At 45.8% G+C, this 22,809-nt stretch overlaps 1 protein-coding gene across 11 annotated transcripts in view; it reads left to right on the forward strand.

The window, feature by feature from the left end:
• The window catches only part of ZNF185 (zinc finger protein 185 with LIM domain), a 58,999-nt gene extending 37,250 nt beyond the window's left edge, over positions 1-21,749 (forward strand). For 10 of the 11 annotated variants that reach the window (XM_061408876.1, XM_061408875.1, XM_061408873.1 and 7 more), the window contains 8 exons: positions 1,236-1,430; positions 6,526-6,720; positions 9,087-9,197; positions 10,208-10,288; positions 12,294-12,365; positions 13,384-13,486; positions 18,181-18,279; positions 19,209-21,749. In XM_061408876.1, coding sequence (XP_061264860.1) covers positions 1,236-1,430; positions 6,526-6,720; positions 9,087-9,197; positions 10,208-10,288; positions 12,294-12,365; positions 13,384-13,486; positions 18,181-18,279 — 856 coding nt within the window. In that variant the 3' untranslated portion in view covers positions 19,209-21,749. The remainder of the gene's footprint in view (positions 1-1,235; positions 1,431-6,525; positions 6,721-9,086; positions 9,198-10,207; positions 10,289-12,293; positions 12,366-13,383; positions 13,487-18,180; positions 18,280-19,208) is intronic. The other variant, XM_061408877.1, reaches the window with a different exon arrangement.
• Positions 21,750-22,809: the final 1,060 nt, after the last annotated feature.

Raw genomic sequence — 22,809 nt, forward strand, 5'->3', positions numbered from 1 at the left:
GCACTGCAAGGAGATCAAACCAGTCAATCCTGAAGGAAATCAGTCCTGAATATTCACTGGAAGGACTGATGCTGAAGCTGAGGCTCCAATACTTTGGCCACCTGATGTGAAGAACTGACTCATTTGAAAAGACCCTGATGCTGGGAAAGATTGAAGGCAGGAAGAGAAGGGGATGGCAGAGGATGAAACGGTTGGATGGCATCATCAACTTGATGGACATGAGTTTGAGCAAGCTCTGGGAGTTGGTGATAGACAGGGAAGCCTGGTGTGCTGCAGTCCATGGGTCACAAAGAGTCAGACACAACTGAGAGACTGAACTAAACTCAACTGAAAGCTAGCTCAGGGCTTCCAGAGTCAGGAAACATGCTCTTTAGGCCTTTTTGGTTTGTCATTGACTCAAGCCTATAAGTCATAATGGGATGAGTGTGTCAGGGTATTCTGCTGGCTAAGGGAGTGGCACTATTGGAGAAGAGCATACTTTCCAAAAGTTATGAGTTCCGTTCCTCTTGTTATTCCAGCTTGAAGGCAGTGAGTCTGTCTACTATGCAGTTAACTTCCATGAATAAAGAGCCCCAAGGCTGGAGGTAGCTGGTGGTATGATCTTCTTGCCCTAATATAGCCTCCCAATATAGTCATCAGCAATTGGAGGGAGGCTGCTGATTGGCAGGGTTGAGTTCAGGATGGACCAGGATCAAGGTGATGGTGAACTAGATAGTAATTTTCTGGAAGGCTAGGCTCATGTTCTCAATAACCTGACTCAGTCTTGGCCACTGGCCTAGTGGGCGTATGACATCTTTGGTGCCTGAGGCCATCAGGCACCAGCACCATCACACAGGATGTGGAGGAGGCACCAATGATGAGTACAAGGCCCTTGGAAGCATGCCAGGATGATGGTGATGGGAGGGAAGTGCAAGTATACGGTGATGTCAGGCCAGGAAGGATGGAAGATCTCCCAAAGAACTTGATACTGAGGACAGCTGGGAGGCCACTACCTCCTTGCTGGATTCAGAGGGTGGCAAAAGCATCTGGGCTCAGGCTTCATCTTATACAGGGACAGCCTTTGTCAGTTGGAGGGGAGCAGCGGTGCTGGGGTCCTCCTGAAGAGGACATGAGCACTCCCTGACGTGGGGGCCATGCCAGGCTCCTTCCCCACCCTCTCTGGGAGAGGAGCCTGCTGTGGTCATAGGAGGGGATATGGATGTGCAGTGGATGATCAAGGACTCATTCTTCCTCAGCACCTTGGTTGTTTTTGAGGAGAAGAATGTGGTTACCAAGGTGGGAGAGGCATGGCAGGGGAGGCCCCGAGTCCTGCAAGATGATCAAGGAGACCCAGCTGTACCCACCCAGAAGTGCACAGACCCCAGCACCTCAGAGCAGAGCAGCCCCAGAAATCCTGAGCAGCGCCTGGAAGTGGATAGCCCAGCCAACAGGTAAGAGCTACTCTGTGCCAGGCTCCTGCTAGCCTGCCTGAACTGGAGTTTTGTCATGGGCCATGACCAAGGTAGGACCCACTTTTGCCCCACATCCATGCCAGTGCCTGGCACATTGCACACCTAGATACTCAGGCTCCTGCCTGGTGAATGCAGTTAGAATGGTGAGTCCCAGGCATGGAGCAGTGTCAAGTGGCTTCCTTTGGCAGAAGGAACTGAGATGGAGCCTGTGATGGGAGCAGTCATCTGTTCCCAGAGGTAAGAAACTCTGGCTAATTTCTTATGTGTGGAGGAGGAAGGAGGTCTCCCAGAGTATAGGAGCACCACAGGTCAGGGTGAGGGTGGTCCCAGGTAAGATGAGGATGATATATGCGTGTAAAAAGGCTCTGTCAGAGAATTAGAAAGGATGAGGGTAAGGGGTGACTGTGAAAGAGTACATCAAGGTGGAGCAGAGAGAGAAGGTCACAGTGACAGGGAGAAAACAGGAGAGTGCAAGCATATTTAGAGAGGTGCCCTGATACTAGCAGTAAAGGTGGGGGCGGGATTATGATTGGTGATGTGTTGGTATGTGGTATGCATGAGTGACAGGGCAAGTGTAATTGTCACTAGAGATGACCTTGTGGTGTGGGTGTGAGGTGTTCAAGTCAAGGCTTTCCTGATGGCATCTGCCTGGCTGAACATTACATTCATGCCCTATAAAGCTTATGGATGTGCTGACAGATGGTTGAAACACTACAGGTTTGTATTGCTTGGAAACTTCATGGAGAGCAAATGAAAGCACTTATCACTTCTGCAGATCCAAGCAAGAGCGAAATGCTAGAAGGGAACACAGGAGTGTTTCACCAACCCAGGAAACAGGGAACAGTAGCTGTGGCTCCTATTGCAGAGACAGATAAAATAAAAAATTAAAGCTCAACATTGAAAATACTAAGATCACGGCATCCAATCCCATGACTTCATGGCAAATAGATCAGTAAAAAATGAAAATAGTGGCAGACTTTATTTTCTTGAGCTCCGAAATCACTGTGGATAGTGACTGCAGCCATGAAATTAAAAGACACTTGCTCCTTGGAAGAAAAGCTATGATAAACATAGACAGTGTCTTAAAAAGCAGAGACATTGCTTTGCTGATAAAGGCCCATCTAGTCATGGTTATGATTTTTCCAATAGTCATATATGGATGTAAGAGCTGGACCATAAAGAAGGCTGAGTGCTGAAGAAGCCTCTTGAGAGTCCTTTGGATAGCAAGGAGATCAAACCAGTCCATCCTAAAGGAAATCAGTCCTGAATATTCATTGGAAGGACTGATGCTGAATTGAGGCTCCAATACTTGGGCCACATGATGAGACGAACTGACTCATTGGAAAAGACCCCGATGCTGGGAAGGATTGAAGGCAGGAGGAGAAGGGGATGGGAGAGGATGAGATGGTTGGATGGCATCACTGACTCGATGAACATGAGTTTGAGCAAGCTCTGGGAGTTGGTGATAGACAGGGAAGCCTGGTGTGCTGCAATCCATGGGGTCACAGAGTCGGACAGTACTGAGCAACTGAACTGAACTGAACTGAATAATTTTATAGCTCTGTCATTCCTGATGCCTGAGTATAACAAAGACAGTGTAACTTGAGGTATAAAGGAAGACCTTGGATTTCTTGGATGACTTAACTGGTGAAATTTATTCCTCAGTTACTTGAAAGAATCAGAATTCCTCATGAGGGAGTACTTGTTCCAACAAAAGTTTAGCAGCAGTAGTTGCAATGGCCCTTTTAAAAGCGAAAGCTTCAAGCGAGTGAAGGAACAGACATGGTAGTAAGAACATATTTAAAATCATGATATTTGGGAGATGAGTGAAATCAAATTGCCATTGAAGGAAAAGGTCTTGAACATGTGTATATTAAAAAAATTCTATACGTAAGTGATAAAAATTTCCAGTAGAAACCCACTGGCTTAGAATACCTGAATTTAAATTTTAAAAAGTAAAATTGCAACCAAATTAACATTTTAAAAATAATTGAAATTATGACTGATAACATTGTGCTGTTGTTTTCTAACATCAGGCAATTCAGGGCAGCACTGGGACTCCGAAAAATAAAAGCATATCATGGACAGTGAGGGCACTGATAAATCTCTAAGAATTTTATATGATTTCTGAAATATTTATGTAATTAACATTTTACCCATTAAATTTAGGAAATGCTCTGCATTATTATTATTGGATTGATGCTTCTCATGTAATTTATATAATATAAAATATATTGTATATTGTACAGTATAAAATACAAATATACAACTCACAAGACAGCTGTTTTTATTAAATTAACAATATTAGATTAGCTTTGTTTGCCAAGGATTTACCTAAATTCTTTGAATTTGAATTTTTTAAAAATTCATGTTTATAAAAAATTCTTATAAAAGAATACTTTTTCTTCTGTACATTCCAAGTACTAGAAAAATTTTATTGAGTTTTAGAAATATTTAATTTATATAAGTATTTATCCCTAAGTGAACTGGAATAAAGGATAAGTGATCTTGTAAGTTTACTTGGTAATTCTATTCAAAAGTAAAAAGATATTACACATATATAACATACACGTGTACATAAATGTTCAGATAGACATAAATGGAGATCTTATGGCTTTAATTCTAAAATTTCAACCATGTGTCAGGTATAAACACAAAGTAAAGACTCATTGGTTTGTATAAGAGCTGGTTCTCCTTTTTGCCACACTTTATATTTTTATCAGAATTCTGTTTCTGGCAGATGGGACAAGTTGAGGTCACCTGCTCAACACGAAGGCTAAAGCTTCCTGCTAATATTTGTACAGGAGGCTTTAAATTTTTTTGCCCTAATATATAATCTTATGGAGACTGTAGACTAAATTTTGGGTGAGGAACCAAGGAGAAACTAGTCAGTTGGGGTACCTTAAAAGTTATCTACCTGGACAAAATATCTAGAACATTTCCAATTAGGTTTTTCAGCATGTTGTTTTTATGCTTTGTGACCATGGAGAGCTCACTGCCAGTGAAGGCAGGACCTAGAAGGCAATATATTTGTCCTAGACACTTAGGGGAAGAGAAGTCCTTAATCATAGATAGTTTGGGATATTGGGAAGCAATAGTAGGTTCTGTGGAGAGTTGACAGGGAGATGGGAATGAAGAAGTGAGAAGAGCTAGTGCACCCAGCTCTTTCAAGAAGCTTGGCTGTTGCAGGGGGGAGAGAAGCTGTGGAGTCAGAGTGGGGTCGGGTATTTGAAGTTAAGAAAGACCTTTTTGTTTGCCTTAAACGGGCCGTCTAAGTTATTAGCCCATGCTTCTGCTTTTATCCCACTTCCATCCACAGACTTAGTGATGGGAAGTGTAGTGGCAGCTACTTGGTCAGACTAGGGATGAGAAGGGCAGTCGGAGTTACATCCTGAGAGCAATTTGTGACCTGCAAGCAGACCCTCACCCCATAATTTTCATGTGTGGGGGGAAAATAAAAATGCTATTACTTCGTTAGAAATAACTGTGACGGCTTGGCAATAAAAAAGACAAGGAGATCCTAACTGCGATCAACAAACGGGCAACAATGGTACGTCTGTGCCTGAGCCTGTGCATGTGCCTCGGGCTCATGCTCAGTGGAGTTTGGCAGGTGTGCGCCTGCAACAGCCGCCATTTTCTGCAGCTGAGAGCTCTGACCGCGATGTCCGTCATGAAATACGACTATAAATAAATAAAATGGCTGTCCTAGGCGTGCTCAGCTTTGGCAGGGCTTATTCTGGGCTTTTCCCATGTTAGCCAGCAGATGGCAAGCAAGGATCACCAATGGGTTGAGCCTCACCTGTTGGGCATGCTCAGAAGCCTTTTGGTTTTCATGGCCCTTCCCCCCGCATTGCAGGGTCATCAGTCTGTTTGAGAATGTAGCGAGCCCCAATGATTCTCTTCCCACTCCTTTGCCCTCCTACCCCCGCCCCCCGCCCCCCAGCCAGCCAAAACAGGACGTCCCTGTAGCTCAAACAGTAAAGAATCTGCCTGTGATGCAGGAGACCACAGTTCCATCCATGGGTCAGGAAGATCCTCTGGAGAAAGGAATGGCAATCCACTCCAGTATTCTTGCCTGGAGAATTCCATAGACAGAGAAGCCTGGTGGGCTACAGTTCATGGTGTCGCAAAGAGTCAGATATGACTGAGCTACTAACACACACAGCCAGCCAAAGCAGCTGAGGGCAGAAGCCTCTTGCCAGAGAGCTGGTGCCCTGCTGGATTTTTGTGTACAGGCATTCTGAACACCTCAGCCTGGGGAGAAGACAGGATGGCTTGAGACTATTTAAGCAGGACAGGTGAACTGGGACTGGGGAAATTTGGAGAAAGGAGCGATGGTAACAGGACGAAGGGGACAGAAATGCCACTGTTTCCAGCCAAGAGAGGTCTTTGTCTTTTAAAACATCATTGAGGTCATCAGTAGTCATTTCCAGTAGTCATGTATGGATATGAGAGTTGGACTATACAGAAAGTTGAGCGCTAAAGAGTTGATGCTTTGAACTGTGGTGCTGGAGAAGACTCTTGAGAGTCCGTTGGATTGCAAGGAGATCAAACCAGTTCATCCTAAAGGAAATCAGCCCTGAATGTTCATTGGAAGGACTGATGCTGAAACTGAAACTCCAGTACTTTGGCCACCTGATGAGATAAACTGACTCATTGGAAAAGACCCTGATGCTTGGAAAGATTGAAGGCAGGAGGAGAAGGGGATGACAGAGGATGAGATGGTTGAATGGCATCACTGACTTCATGGACATGAGTTTGAGTAAGCTCCAGGAGTTGGTGATGGACACGGAAGCTTGGTGTGCTGCAGTCTATGGGGTCACAAAGAGTCGGACACAAATGAGCGACTGAACTGACCTGAAGTCATCAGGTGTTCTTGGGGACTGTGTTTGCGATGGGAGGGGAGCAGTGGTGCTGGGATCCTCCTGAGGAGAACATGAATGCTCCCTGAGGTGGGGGCCATGCCAGGCTCTTATGTGCCCCCCAACCCCCCACCCCCAGGAGAGGAGCCTGCTATGGTCACAGGAGGGGATATGGGTGTGCAGTGGATGACCAAGGACTCATTCTTCCTCAGCACCTTGGTTGTTTTTGAGGAGAAGAATGTGGTTACCAAGGTGGGAGAGGCATGGCAGGGGAGGCCTGGAGTCCTGCAAGATGATCAAGGAGACCCAGCTGTACCCGCCCAGCAGTGCACAGACCCCAGCACCTCAGAGCAGAGCAGCCCCGGAAATCCTGAGCAGCGCCTGGAAGTGGACAGCCCAGCCAACAGGTAAGGGCTACTCTGTGCCGGGCTCCTGCTAGCCTGCCTGAACTGGAGTTTTGTCAGAGGACACACCCCAAAGCAAATCCTAACACTAGTCATGCCCGTTACCTTCTGCAGGTGTGATTGGCTAGGAGTCCTTGTGAAGCTGACCAGCAATGAGCATACCAGGGGTAGGTCTCTGTGGGCTTGAGTTTGAAGCCACAGCATCAAATCTGTTACACCAAGCCTGACAGCCGTTTGGAGCATGAAGACCTGAGTTGACAGAGGGGTACAGAGTGCCTTTGCCACTCATGGGGGTGGAAGATTTCTGAGGAAAGTGTGTTATAATGTGAATAAATTCTTCCACTGCCATAGCCACCAGGATCCTTAGCTCCCCAGAGATCTTTCCCCAGAGTGGCCACAAGTTTGGGAAATGATATACAAATGAACTTCCCTGGTAGCTCAGACGGTAAAAAGTCTGCTTGCAGTGTAGGCAACTTAGGTGCAATCCCTGGGTCGGGAAGATCCCCTGGAGAAGGGAATGGCAACCCACTCCAGTACTCTTGCCTGGGGTATTCCATGGACAGAAAAGCCTATATACTCCATGTGAGCCAGCTGTAGATAGCAAACAAAATGGCCAGCCCTCTATCCCCACCCTCATGAAACACACAGTGAACCAATGACCGACTACTACAGCAGTAACAACACAGTAATAGCCATTAGCATTTGCTTCGAGCTGAGAATGTGCAGGCGTCCTTCTGATGCTTTATGTGTACTCACTTAATTCTCACACCAACCATATGGGAGAAGTGCTATTATTATCTGTTCTACAGATAAGAAACTGAGGCAGAAGTAGGTTGAATAGCTGGCCAGTAGTCGTCCAACCAGGCAGTGGCCTAATAGGGATTAAAACACAGTCAGCCCAGGGTCTGTGTTGCTAATCACTGTGTCATATCTGCAGCCTCTCCATTTTTGATAAACTGGCTCGTCTTATCCTTCAGGTCTCCTTGCTGCTGCAGCTCTTTTGTCACCTGAACTATTGTGTTGGGTGTGGATAAGTGGATGCCAGACACTTGCTAGCTGCTCAGTCAGAAATGGATGCTGTACTTCCTCTTGTACTCAGTCTTCTTTCCACTGTCTGATTTTGTACTTTATCCCCCCACCTGTCTTTCCAGGTTCCCATGGGGCTTCCCCTCCCAGCTAGTCCACCTCCTCCAGTCTCCATGGTGCATTCCTGTGTCCTAGAGTGATATAGAACCAGCACAGGGTGACTGGGCACATTGAGGCAGGGAACCTCATCCAGCCTGGGGTGAGAAGGCAGGTACCCTGGAAGGGCTTCCCAGAGGAGAAGGTTGTGTTGTGTGCAAATGTACCAGAGAGGTCAGGTGCACATGACATAATCCCTAAAGATGGGGCTTGGGATCTGGGCAGGTGCTAGATCATGATTGTTCCCTACAATCCCCACTCTTAAACTAGTTGAAGTCCTGTGCACTGGATTCTCTGGCAAAGGGGTGGTATCCCAGAGGCTAGGGCAGGTGGATGAAGCCACAAACTCAGACATGATCTGAGTGGCACCATGTTGGAGAGAAGCCAGAATTAACCCAGGGTAGTATGTTCCCATAAAGCTGGGCTGAGAGTGTTAAGACAGGGAGTTGACATGAGGTGATGGCACAAATGGGGAAGGCTCAGGGATGGAACCTAAAAGAATTCCCTGAACTGTAATAGGCAGGCAGCTGCAGCAGCTTTTGGTATGGGACTGCTGATCCAGGAACGGGCAGAATAAAAGCAAGTAATGGCCTGGCCAGAAAAACACCTTGTGAGCTGGCTAGGAGGTCCAATTCCAGGCCAAGGGTTGTGTGTTATACCAAGGGGTTGAGATTCAGTAAAACCATTATACCCATAAGTTTTCTTCCTCTTCTTATGGCAGGTGACTTCCAGAATAAGGTCCATCCACATCTCTTCCTTGGTGATGCCTAAATTAATTTGTCCCTCTCTTCCTCAGCTTTGTATTCTCCAGAGACTTCACTGGAGGAAGGGGGCAGGGAGCTCATTCCAGGAAGGGGCTGTTTGTCAAGTCTGTGCTAGCCCTATAGCTATGCTATAACCAAGTGAATCACAGGCCAAGGCCCTTGGCTGTAGGAGTAGTTATGGGCACATGCTTGAAGGCTGGGGTCTTGCCTCTGACTTACAAAATGAGTGCTTCTACCCATTGATTTCAGGAGCCTCAAAGAACAGAAGCTCAGTGATCTTCAAAGTTTGTTTAAAAAACCTTGGCATTCTTTTAAACTCCTTGACATGGCAGTTTTGGCATTAACCCCTGATAACCCTGTGTGACTCTGCAACACATCAGTTCTCATTGTTGATGTACTTGCCCCTCCCTCCACTTGTTTCAGGATGAGAAACCCCTCGAGCTGTATGGTCTCTGTTCCCAGCCCTGCCCCTCCTGAGCAGCATCCTATTCACATGCCAGCCTCCCCAAGTGAACTGGAGCCCAACTCAACCAGGTAAGAAGAGACCATCTGGGAGATGTTCTCTGGGCTATTCCCTGGAGCTAAAGGACTCAGCTTTTGTCTCATGCTACTTCCTTGACACTAGTTCTAGTGCCTACTGCAATTCCCAGCAGCCTGCTGGTCAAGGGGCCACAGAGTGTAGCCCAGGTTCCCCTAGTATAAACTCCTATGTGGAGGCCTGCATGGAGTCTCCCAGTGATAAGCTGATGTGTCACTTTCTAGGGCTCTGCTATCCTTTTGACCTTGCTAGTGTTTCTTGGGGAACATGCTTGAAAAGGCCAAAGAAATACCTCTGAGGCCAGGGCCTATGTCATCTCTTTCTCTCGTGATATCTGTTGTGAGAAGAGGCACATACCTACTGCCTCACCTCTGCTCCTGGCCCCCATGCCATGTTAGAGTTCAGGAAGGGAGTCATAGCAAGGAGGCTGAGTGAGGTAGTGGTGTGTGTGTGTGTGTGTGTGTGTGTGTGTGTGTAGGAGAGATCAGAGGAGCCTCTACTGCCATCAGGCCAGCAGGCTGGAGTGCAGAGCATGGAAATGGGGCCAAATTTGGGGTCATTATGAGTCTATCATGAAATAGACCTTGTTTCCAATGATGCCAGTGGCTTGTCCAGGGTGAGGCAACTTCTTGACCTCCGGAACTCCATGGGTGAGAAGGGAGAGAAGGGCGAGATTAGATTGCAGGTAGAGATTTGAAAATCTAGGATTGAGGCTTATAGGCAACCTCAGTCCCAGACAAAAGGGAAACAAAATGTGGTGAGAGAGGAGGATAGAAAATCTACTGGATTGAAGTCTCAGGAGGGTAGTGTACCACCACTGGCTGTAGGGAGCCTCTTTCTAGCATTCTCAAATCTGCACACAGCCGGCTATACCCATGAGCTTTGATTTCAGCCCAAGTCCACTAAATGGGGGTTCTCCCTGCCCTGGATCCCTACTTTAGATCAGGCCCAGTCCCCTGAAATCTTCCAGTATACCTATTTCTGTTCTGTTATGCTTTTTCTACAGCAAAGGGATTCTCTTTGTGAAGGAGTATGTGAATGCTGGTGAGGTATCTTCCAGGAAGCCACTGTCTTCATTCTATGGCAGGTAAGAAGTCCCAGATCTTTCATATCATGGCCTTCTCCTGCCAGGCCCTGTGTTGTTCTCATTCCTGCATCCCCAGTACCTCACTAAGTACATGGCCCGAGTACCTTCATTTATCATATAGGTGGATGATTTAATTGCCCATGGACATGATATACCTTTCCAGCTGTTCTACCTAACTTGATGTCTTGTGCTCCTCTTTTATCATTACTTCATCCTATGCTCCACTTGCAGCCTCATCCATTTCTACCTATCTTTCTCAGTAGACTACAAGCATTCTTTTTGTGAAATCCTGAGAGTATCACTCTTGATAGAGCTGTTGAGGCCCTTAAGAACCGTCTAGTTAATTCTATCCTTCCAGAGCTCAGAGCTCCTCTCTTCAGATCCCATGCTCCTTCCAGCATGCCCGTTTGCTTCATTTGAACACACATTTGACTGTGTGTATTCACACAGATACATGCATAACTTTTCACTCATCTTCTCTTTGCTTGCTTCCTGATGTTGTATTGAAGTCTACCTCTGTGCCACCTGAGCTAAAAACTAACCCACACTGAGACAGTGTCCTCCTGGGAATTTTTGAAAATGACACATCCCCTCACTTCTGGGGTTAGGATTTTAGTAACAGAAAGGAACATCCTGGCTTTATTTCAGGATTTGGCCTCTGGAGATTCCAGGCCAGCTTTCACTGCTTCTATGGAATGATGAGCATGGGCATAGGGATCAAGTTCAAGTACACACTCAACCCTCATTTGTTAGGTCATTTTGGGCAAGATGGTCAACTTTTATGAGTCACAGTTTCTTCATTTGTAACTCCTTAGAATGATTTTTCCCCAGTAGCTTTTTTGAAATATAATTCATATATCATAAAATTCACTCTTTAAAGTGTACAGCCCAGTCATTTTTGGTACATCCACAATGTTGTGAGATCATCAAAGCTATCCAATTACAGAAATTTTTATCACCCAAAAAGGGAACTGCAGACCCATTAGCAACTCTCCCCCTCCTCCCACCTGACACACACACCACCAGCCACAGCCCTTGGCCACCACTATTTTCTGTCTCTATAGACTTTTCAGGGAGGTTTCAATATGAGAAATACTGTTTGCTGTTATAAACCTCCAGCACCCTCAAGAGAGCTATCTTTGCCTCTGTGAACACTGTCCATCTGGTATTTCTTCTTCCAGTCTCACCAGTACTTTGTTTAATTGGACACTTAGAATTGTGTAGTTCAATGTATTTCCCCCTTTTGCTTTACATTCCAGGAGGTTTAGAAATAAGCTTAGTGCTCAAAAGAAATCAAAACCTGGGATGAAATTCTAGTTCACTCCTTTTACTGCAAGCTTGACCTTAGCCAGGTCACTTACCTCAGGAGGTCATCGCACAGCTCCTATGAGAATGGAAGCTTCACCAAAGCATGTCCTAGAGCTTGTAGCTAGTCTTCCTTCCTTGGAAATAGTTTTTAATCATTAGTTTTTATGTAAGAAGTCATATTATTGAAAAATAAAGACATAAAAAGAAAAAAAAAAAAGCCACCCTGAATCACACTCTGTAACTCAAGCACAGGTATTATATTGGAATGTTTCCTTCCTTTTTTGTTCCTATTCTTAGTATCTGATTTCTGCTGTAAGTGGGCTTCTGGTGACTGTCACATTATAACCCAGGTATATATGTGAGGAGAAAAGCCATGGTCCTTTCCGCCTGGTCAGTGAAAGTGACAGTTCTGGTATGCACAGCCTCCAGAATCCTAGCCACACACTTGTCATCTTCCTCATCATGGCAGGTCTTCTTTGTCCCCAAGGCAAGGGATCTTCTCTGCAAGAATTATGCCTTGGTGGCACCAAGTTTAAAGCTTCCCCTACCATTTAGCATAACAGACGATGGCAAGTCAGGCAGTCACGTCTCAGCTTGTGGCCACAGGGTTAATCAGAAAAGCATTCTCCACTAATGACTGCAGTAGTGATCTGCCTCCCATTTTTTGCCCTCCTCTCTCCCATAACACTCCCTGCAGCATTGGCAGCAATGAGGACTCATGCAACATGGAGGAGAAACTCCCATATGATGGTACTCCATACTCTGAGAGGTAAGTCTGCTGTGTTACCAGGGAGCACACAGGTCTACAGATGAGAAGCAGCTGAGGGAGATGTAGCCATTAAGTCCATTTGCTTTTGTCTACTGCTTTGCTACTTCTGATCCATTTCCAGATATGATGTGTCACACCACACAGCACAGGGCATGCGTCCCTCATCTAGGTGTCACACTTGTGGCAACCAAAGCCTCTGAATCCAGCTAAGACCAGAAGGCAAACACAGTGAATCAGTGACAGAGCTAGGACGAACCCCAGGGCCTGACTGCTCTGCCTTCTAACTGTGAGCTGGAACTGGTGGTGGTAAAATACGAGCGAGGAACAGAGCTGTGACGAGGGCAGGAGTCTTTAGCAACAGTGTCAAGAAACTGAGCCCTGGGCCAGCAGCAGGACAGGCAGGGACGTTCAGCAAGTTCTGTCTGAGGGGGAAAAGCAGGGGTGACTCCAGGAACAAAGGCAGAAATCCTGGAACTGGGGAGATACTCAATCTACAAGTCGGTATCTAGGACTCCAGTATTAGGTCCCAGCAGGCTCCACAGCCACACCGACATCATGATAGTCCTTGGGTCCTTGCTGTCCCTGTGATATTCCAGGCAGGACCCAGTGGTCCCAGGCATGAACAGAAGGGTCGTCAAGACAGGGAGCCGGGTAGGGCATACAAGGACGTGTCTCCTGTAGGAGAAGACATGGGTCTTCCCGTTCTAGAGGGGAACAGCCCACCATGCAGATATGTTTGGTAGGGGGACAGGGAGAAGCAAGCTGCCTGGAATAAGAATCACATTGCAGTGTCCACGTGTATGATAGAGAGTAGGGTGAAGATATGTGACTGGTTTCTGGAAACAGTGTGAGGGTCTACAATGGGCTGAGGTCCAGCGTGGCCCAAGGCTAGACATGGCCAGCTGCACACCACAGGTAAAGATGTCAGGCTGCCTGCATCAAAGCACAGAGTCTGGCTGCATCACATCAGTAGTTTGCATACCAGCCTGACTGTGGATTCTTCTTTTTCATTTTCCAGAACAAGTGGCGGGATCTGTACTTACTGCAACCGGGAGATCCGAGACTGTCCAAAGATCACCTTAGAACACCTCGGCATCTGCTGCCATGACTATTGCTTTAAGGTAAGGAAGAGGGGTGGTGTTGCCGAGAACATCATCCAGAGCTGGGGATTCCTTTTGGGTTCAGAGAGTATGGAGAAGGCTTGATTCTGAATGCTCATGCTCCATCTCTGGGGCTTTGCAGAAGTGGGAGCTGAGTGAGCTCTCAAGTCTAAAGGATTTAATGAATGTTGGCAATTCTATGTGCTGAATACTGTGAGGGAAACAAAATCAGTCTTATGGGGAAAGACTATTCCCAACAGAGGACCAGCAAGTGCAAAGGCCTTGGGGGCAGGAGCATGGAGTATTTTAGCTCACATGGCCTGAATAGCATGAGTAAGAGATTAGTGGTAGGAGATAAAGTCACAAGGATGCCGAAGAACTGGATCATGTAGGTGTTGGAGGACACAGAGAGACTTTAGATTTCATTCTAAATGAAGCTGGAACCTACTAGAGGGTTTGGGTGGTAGAAACACAATGTCTGACTGAAGCTAGAGAAAACAAAACAGTCACTTGATTAGGGAGTTGGCATGGCAGATGTCAAGATGGTGGCTGGATTGGGGATACTGTTTGAAAATAGAGCTGGCAGTTTGTGGGGTGTGAAAAAATGAGAGGAGTCAAAGGATACTCCAAAGTTTGGGGCCCAGCTGTTACCTGAAAGGATAGTGCTGGCTTTTACTGAGAAGGGAAATACTGGAGGGGAGCAGGTTTGAGCAAAGGGGAGGTGTAGATGAGTGAAATTTCAGGGAGAGCTATATAGGGAGCACCTGTGGTCATATGGATATGTGTGTTTGTGTTCCAGGGAAAGGCCAGGGCTGATGAAATCATCTAGGGTGTGTGTAGGTGGGGATGGGGGCTGACACTGAGCCCTTGTGTCTTTCTAGCGTTTAGAGGTTGGGAAGAGGAGGGGGTCTACAGAGGAGGATGAGAAGTCACACAGAATATAATGCCCCAAGTGACACAGTTTCTACAGAAAGTCCAGTGGTCACAGTGTCAGTGGTGCTGAAAGATTGAATGGGATGAAGCCTGAGGACTGCCCTTGAATTTTGCAGCATGGTGATCGTTGATGACCTCAGTTGAAACAGTTTTGGTGGAGTGATGGGGATAGAAGCCTGACTGGAGTGGGTTCATGTGGGAATGGACAGAGTCACTCTGAAACACTCTCCTGATGGGTTGGCTTTATAAGAGAGCAGTGCAAGTGGACAGTGGGGCAGAGGTGCCAGGCACGGGTTTATGCTGATGGGAGTGGTAAGAGTCACAAGCAGACACTGATGATGCAGGAGACATGGATGCTGATGGTGATCCTGATGTACATCTGGAGGAGAGAAAGATGGGCACCAGTTAACACATGGCAGGGACAGAAAAGGCTGAATCTGTGGGTCATTATTATGGAGAGGTTCCCAGGTTGGTGGGTGGAAGAATGAGGAACTTCTTCACTAGTTGCCTCTGTTTTTCTCAGTGAATGATGAAAGGATCACCTTTGAGGGGTGGGGAGGAGTGCTGGACACTTGAGAAAAAAGGGGAGGATTTGAAAATTGTCTCAGAGACAAGGAGGGTGGATGGGCTCTGCAGAGCCTGCTTGAGGGGAGGACTTGTGCAATCCTTTGGAGACCAGTTAGCATGTAGTGTGTTGTTCCCTAGCCACAATCAGTCACAGAGGTGAAACAGGGACACTAGCATTTACTGGGGCAGAGGCTATGCCAGGTGAGTTGGCATGGTTTAGTCTGTGCTCAAGGGAACAATAACAGTAAGCCAATGGCAGAGACTATCTGAGTGAGTTGGAGGACATGGAAGTCAAGGAGATGGGTGAATGACTTATTGGTTGTGATGAGTTCTAGAGCAGCAGTTCTCACACTGGAGCATGTGACTCATACTTCACTATCCCCTGAAGGGCTTCTTAAGACAGAGTGCTGGGCCCCAGCAAGGTTTCTAACTCAGTACATCTGGGTGGGACCTGAGAATTGGTTTGTCTAAGAAGTCCAGACAATACTGAGGCTGCTGGTCCACAGAGAGTCTGGCCAGAGCAGCGGCTGAGGTAGAAAGGGGCCCAGAACATTGGAGGAAAGGAACAAAATGCTAGGTGTTGGAAGCTCTTCTGTCTGCGCAGATGCAGAGTTGACTCAAGAGTAGAGGTGCAGACAGAGACTGTGACATGTGGTTTGGCAAAGACCAGTCTGTTTTCATGATTCCTGGACTTAAGTGAAAGGTTATTAGAAACAGTTATCAACAATTAAATACCAATAAATTGGATAACTGGGAAGAAATGGATGCATTCCTAGAAACATACTAAGATGGAACCAAGAAGAAATTGAAAGCTTGGAGAGACCAATAATAAATTGATTAAATCAGTAACCAAGCACCTCTCAAGAAAGAAAAACTCAGGGCCAGGTCTTCACAGGCAATTCTAACAAATATTTAAAGAAAAAAATAATACCAATCCTTTAAAACTCTTCCAAAAATAGAAGAAAGAACACTTCCAAACTCATTTTATGAATCCAGCATTATCCTAACACCAAGTCAAGCATAATATTAGAAATAGGGCTATGCTATGATCCAGCAATCCCACGTCTATGTATATACACAAAGGAATTGAAATCAGGATCTCAAAGCAGTCTCTGAACTGTCTGTTCACTGCAGCATTTTCGACAATAGTCAAAACATGGAAGCAATCTAAATATGCAGTGACTGATGGATAAGAAAATGTGGTATATACATTAAGATGGGATATGATCCAGCCTTTACAGACAGAAGGAAGTCCTGTCATTTGCAGCAACATGGATGAAACTGTAGGACATTGTGCTAAGCAAAGTAAGCCAGACAGAGAAGGGCAAACACTTCTTAGTACCACTTATACGAGGAATCTAAAATAGCAAAATCCTTAGAAGAGAGTAGAACAGTGGTTGCTAGGAGCTTGGGGAGGAGGTGAAACAGGGAGGTGATGGTCAAAGGATAGACTGTCAGGTTCGCAAGATGGGTTAGTTCTAGAGATCTACACGGCACAGTGTCTGTAGTTAATAATATCATATTATATAATTAGAACTTGACTAACAGAGGGAAAGAATGTTAAATAAAAAATCCCAGAGTATTTTTTCAACTTTTATTTATATACCTTAATCACAGAGCACCCCTGTTAAACACAGCAGAATTACTTAAGCAACTCTTGGCACATTTGGTGCCACAGAGCCCAGTGTTAGAGGAAAGGTACAGTTGGAGTGGGTGGGCATCCAGGGAAGGCTTTGTGAGGGAGGTGGGTCTGGAGTCAGAGATGAAGACGTGTCCAGGGGTATTTTCCAGGTGGCTGAACAGGTATCCATCATGTGTGCAGAGGGAATACGAATGAAGAGGCCAGCAGGAGGCTGAAAGGCATGGGAGGAGGAGGCCCACAGTAGCAGGAATTTTAAACTTGCCTGACTGGGTCGCACACAGGGCAGGGAAACTTAGAATTGTGGCAAAACAGTGAGACCTGGTATTCTTGGAAAATTCTTAGAATGTGGGCAGGGTGCCTGAGACCCACTCCTGGGGACCACGAGCACAGAGGTGGAAAGGATATCACTTTCACAAGATCACAGAGCTGCTCAGAACTGAGGGTCAAAATCCTGGCTCCAAAATCAGAGTGAATGTTGTCCGAGCTGTACTCTATGGCCTCCCAGGAAATGCCATTCCACTGCTCAGGTTCATCTGTATAAATTCATCTGTCACTGTCCTTTATCAGAGGTTTATCTTACCTCTGTTAGATTGGCATAACATTTTAAAACACTAGTTTGTATTGCTACGTTTAGGAATAAAGAGAGGACACTTAATGTCCACAGCATCATAACAGCCTTTTAGACTCCTTGTTCTCCACAGCGTGAGGCACGTTGCAAGCTGGGGTTGTTGATTTTTTTTTTTTTTTCTGTTTGCAGAGGTTATCCTCTAAATGCATCACCACCACTAGTTGGCTAAGTTGAGGTTCAAGCTCTGGCCTACAGTAACTAAAATGACAGAGGGCTCATTAATTTACAGTGAAAAAGTGGCCAGGAGACAGGAACTGAAAAGTAGAAGAAGAAAGATGTCAGAGAGGTGCTAGGTGCGAATAAGCAGAGGGACTTAGGGATCCTAGCAGCTGATCTCCACTACATTCAGCTGGAAGCAGAAGGCTTGTCCAGGGTGTGCCTGGAGATAGCTGGAGCCCCAGATATATGGGGTCATTTTTGGTCTCCTCTTATTTGAGACTGTCTGCAGGCCCCTCTGCTCTAACCTCTCAGAACAGGAGGGGCTGCAGCAGATGGATAGCCATTTCATCCTTTAGAAGTTGGCTGGAGAGGCAGGCCAGAGGGGCTGGACTGCTGAAATCACCTTCCCTCTCACTGCACCTTCATATCACCTTCCTTTCACTTTCAACATCACAATTGAAGCTGTCCAATAGATGAGGAAAGAGAGCCTCAGTAACTCACCCAAGCTCAGCCAGCTAAGGAGCAGTCGATTTAGGGCTCAAACTCAGGCCCAATTCTGAAACCTGGGCTCCTAACGACCGTGTGATCATTCTGCCTGTTAGTTTTTGTTTTTGTTTTACTGTTTTACTGTTGCTTTTGTTTTTGTTTGGGATTTGTCTCTGTTTATGCCATTTTTAAATTGTCTGCTTCAAAGTCCAGGATGTGACATCAGCTTGGTGCCTTCCCACTCCACTCATTTAGATTGTTGCACTTGTATGTTGACCTCTAGCTTGTTTTCTCTTTCAGTGTGGGATTTGCAGTAAACCAATGGGTGAGCTTCTGGATCAGATTTTCATTCACCGTGATACCATCCACTGTGAGAAATGCTATGAGAAGCTGTTCTAGGTGGGTGTTGCCAAGCAGCAGGAAATTTACTAGGGGGAAGAAATGTGCCCTAGTGTCTCCCTGAGTCTTGACCTGAGGTACTGCTATTTCTCCTAGCCTTTATGTTCAGGGTGCCTGAGTCCTTGTGTCCCTATGCCCTGTGACACTTTGAAGTCTTAGGTGGTACAGATTAAGACCTTTCCCATGGACATTTCCAAGCTGCAGAAGCCACTGTCTCTTCCTCTCAAGGAGCACCTTCCATGCAGCACCTCACCTAAGCCCCCTAGCTTCCCTGCTAGGTTATTGGCCCATCTAGGGACAAGGAAGTAAAGACCTAAAGGAAAAGGACATGGAGAAGCACTTAGCTTGTAGATGGTACAACCAGGACCTCAACCCAGGACTTCAGATTCAGCTTCTCTGATACAGTCCCCTGGGCTGCCTCCACCATTGCTCAGATAGCATCAGATCAGGACTCAACAGCCAAGATATTCAATAAAACAGGATATTTAGCTGGGGACCAGCAGCAGGTAAAGGCCAGGATAAGTGAGCATGTGTGGGAAGTGATGGTGCTGTCCTGGTGCTTGGGAATCTTCTGGTCCACATTGTCAACTCTGCTTGAACACAGGTTTGCCTGCTAAAAACCAGTGGAATTGACCCCAATGTCTGAGCTTCATGGGGACTGGTGATCCTGGCAGCCCCTCCTCCTTAGCACCTATTCAACTAGAAGCACAGGACAGAGTATCTCTCTTGAAGGCAATGGGAATGGGTAGCAACCAGGCCCTCCACCACCTATGAGCCTGTTCTGCCTTTTCTCCAGAAGACACATTGATCTGGACTATTACTTCCCATGCCTGGAGCAGTCACCCTCCCCAAGATCCTCTGACTGCTCATTGGATTGGGTGTGTGTTTCCAATCTCATGGATACTTCTATTTTCTTTTACTTCCTGCAGGCTGAGAAGAAAGTGATGACTCCTGGACAAGTTTGACTATCCCCAGTTGCCCCAAGTTGCTGGCTCTTCTTCCCTCACTTCCTTCCTCATGCTTTTGATTTGTTCATGTTTTTGCCCTTCTTAAGTTGAACTTTCTTACATCCAGTAGCGTATCTTGATGATCTTATGATAATCCCTTTGTGTGTACCTTTTTTATAGCTGAAAAAGTACTTCCCATCCATGATCTTACTTCAGGTTCAAGCAAAGAGTGTTGAACCATAATTCTGTTTTGACTTCCCTAAGACCGGTCAGCTTCCTGATGAGTTTAGGTGGCCTAAGTGTGCCTTTGGGACTTTAAAGCAGAAGGAGACCCCCCTGAAGCTTCTTAGAGGCCAGGTTAAAGAATGTCGACGATCCCTGGTGGGTAAATTGCATACACTGAATGCTAGGGATCGACATAGGCTAATGTTTAGCTTGTCTATTTGCCATATATAGTTTTTGAACTTTCCATATCCTTTTGCAACTAGTTCGTTGCTTCGAATTGAGTTACATAGCAGATTTTAGTTACCTCCTCCTACCTACCTTTCAGTATAGCTGAGTTCTTCCCCGTAAGTATGTGGGCATGTATTAGAAAGTTTACACATTAGGTTTAAATTCTCTATGATGTAATTCTGAAGAGCCTACTGACCAAATGGACATCTGTGTCTGAATTTTGATAGCTGATTAATACCTTTGATCTCAGTTTCCAACGCCTAAACTTTACACAAAGATCCCCTAAAGTAGGTCTTAGAGTGTATAGACTCCAGCAAGATTATGAAGGGGGGAAATCAGCTAGCGTTCTTGAGGCCTTACTACATAGCAGGCATTATAACAGAGCGATGGCATTAATCCCCGTTCTAATCTTGTGAAGAGGGTATTCTTCTCCCCAGTTTGCAAATGAGGATATTGAGGCTAAGATAAGTGGTCAGAACCATTGCTGTGTCTCTCCAGTAACTGTAGCCATAGTCCTGAGCCTGTGTGGAGGTTACCTAGTCCTCCTGGGGAACCTGCCCCCCTCAGACCTTCCCTGAGGCACACTTTTACAAAGAGAGGCAGGTGGGAAATTGTACTCCTCCTCTGGGCATCCTGGGTAAAATACAAGAAGAGCCAAGCTGGCCCCACTCACCCACCTTTTCCATGAAAACACTTCTGAACTGCAATAATCTTAGCTGGGAAGAGATTTGACTCACAGATCTTCCCAAAGCAGAGCTTGTCGACCCAGGGGAAGCTCCAGTGGGCTCACTGATCTGAGCACAAGGCCCTCAGTGACATCCCATTTTCCAGTCCAGACTCTGTCCCAAGCTAACAGCAACTACCAAGACCCCAGGAACTTGGAACAGGGACTCCTGTTGGCCTGCTGGACAGATGTAGGCCCATGCAACTGGGCTCCTCCACCTTTGGGACCAGGATTACTGTGTAAATTGGGCTTCCCTGGTGGCTCAGTTGGTAAAAAATATGCCTGCAATGCAGGAGAACCGTTTGATTCCTGGGTCAGGAAGATCCACTGGAGAAGGGATAGGTCACACACCAATATTCTTGGGCTTCCCCTATGGCTCAGCTGGTAAAGAATCTGCCTGCAATGCGGGAGGCCCTGAGTTTGATCCCTGGGTTAGGAAGATCCCCTGGACAAGGGAAAGGCTACCCACTCCAGTATTCTGGCCTAGAGAATTCCATGGACTGTGTAGTCCATGGGGTCACAAAGAGTAGAATGAGACTAAGCGACTTTCACTTTCACTGTGGAAGTTCCGGAAAAGGACAAACTGACAGTTTTTCTGATTAAATCATTTTTAATGATTGGCCTTTTTTTAATGGCCTTTTCTCTTTATTTCAAAGAGATTGGGTTGTCTGGTGTCCTCCGCTGGTGTTCAGAAGTTGTTTTGTGGATGTTTCTCCACATTCAAATAATCTTTTTTTTTTTTTTTTTTGATGAGCCTGTGGGGGAGAAAGTGGTCTCCCTGTCCTATTCTTCCACCATTTTGGGACCACCCCTTCTCATGATTTAATTAGAAAATGTCTCTCTATTTCTGTCCAGTTTATGAGCCCTGTGCACATTGGATGGTGGACTTGTTCTTGCAAAATGATCAGAGAAGAGCATTCAATTTATTTGCCTTGATGTGCATCAGATTTGCTCTGGAGGGGAACATTGGCACAGCATGCCATGTACTGACACAAAATATGAGCTGGTTTTCCTCAAGACTAGCTCTCAGCCAGGGACTTGGCACATGGTGGGGATTGACACATAGGTGCTGAATGAATTAGTGAAAGGGAAAGAGGTCCAAGATAGGCTGGCTTCCCCACCTTCAAGATACACTATGCCTTTAAGGGAGTTTTAGAACCAATGTGCAAGATACTGATTTCAATCTGAAAAAATCTCTTTCATGGTTAAAATGGCTCAAAATTCTGCAGACATGGAAAAAAGTGGTTGTATTACACTTGCCTTGTTTTTAGTTGCCTAGAATTTTTAATCATACTTGCTTGACTCACGGTAATGTACACAAACATAATAAATGGTGAGATACTTCATGTGTAAATGTTAAGGTTTCCTTTTTTAAGTGTAATAACTTGGTGCATTGGGCTGTGTGATTAATTTTCTCCTATTACTTGAAGCCATTCTCTTTACAAAATCAAATAAATACTTTTAAGAAGTATCAAATATAAAGAGCAAAAAAAAAAAAAAAAAAACCCCAGCATTATCTAGAAACTATACATGCACTGGAGGTGTGCAATTCTAGACCTGTCAGATCTCTTTTTAAAAAATTTAATTTTATTGGAATGTAGGAGAAGGCGATGGCACCCCACTCCAGTACTCTTGCCTGGAAAATCCCATGGACAGAGGAGCCTGGTAGGCTGCAGTCCATGGGGCCGCTAGGAGTCGGACACGACTGAGCGACTTCACTTTCACTTTTCACTTTCATGCATTGGAGAAGGAAATGGCAACCCACTCCAGTGTTCTTGCCTGGAGAATCCCAGGGATGGGGGAGCCTGGTGGGCTGCCGTCTATGGGGTCACACAGAGTCAGACATGACTGAAGCGACTTAGCAGCAGCAGCAGCAGCAGTTGCTTTACAGTGTTGTGTTAGTTTGTGCTGTACAGCAAAGTGAATCAGCTATACATATACATATATCCCCCCTCCCTTTTGGAGTTCCTTCCTATTCAATAGACCTGTCAGATTTTTTTTTTTTTTAGACCTGTCAGATCTTAATGAGTAATGTTTTATTCTTTTGGGCCCATCCTTTCATTGCTGATAGGTGGCTGCTTCATCCTTATTGAGTACTTGCAATCACCAGGAGCACAGTCCCTTACAAGCCCATTCTGTCTCTGGAAATGCATTCCTCAGTTGAGTTATAACCTGTTTCCTTTAACTATCATCCACTGATATCTATAGTCCCTCTCTTGTATGCTAGCCCCTAAAATACATAAATATGCTTATTGGATTCTTCCTCTGTCAACTCTTCCCATTTAAACACCTCTGTTCCCATCAACTCTGGCAGTAATTCTGAATAGACATCTCTCAAACACCCTCCTCAAAGGTGCCCCCTCAACCACACATCCCAACCCATTCCTCCAGATGTGTACCAACAGG

The sequence above is a fragment of the Bos javanicus genome, chromosome X, assembly GCF_032452875.1.
Source record: "Bos javanicus breed banteng chromosome X, ARS-OSU_banteng_1.0, whole genome shotgun sequence".
NCBI classification, from domain to species: Eukaryota; Metazoa; Chordata; class Mammalia; order Artiodactyla; family Bovidae; genus Bos; species Bos javanicus.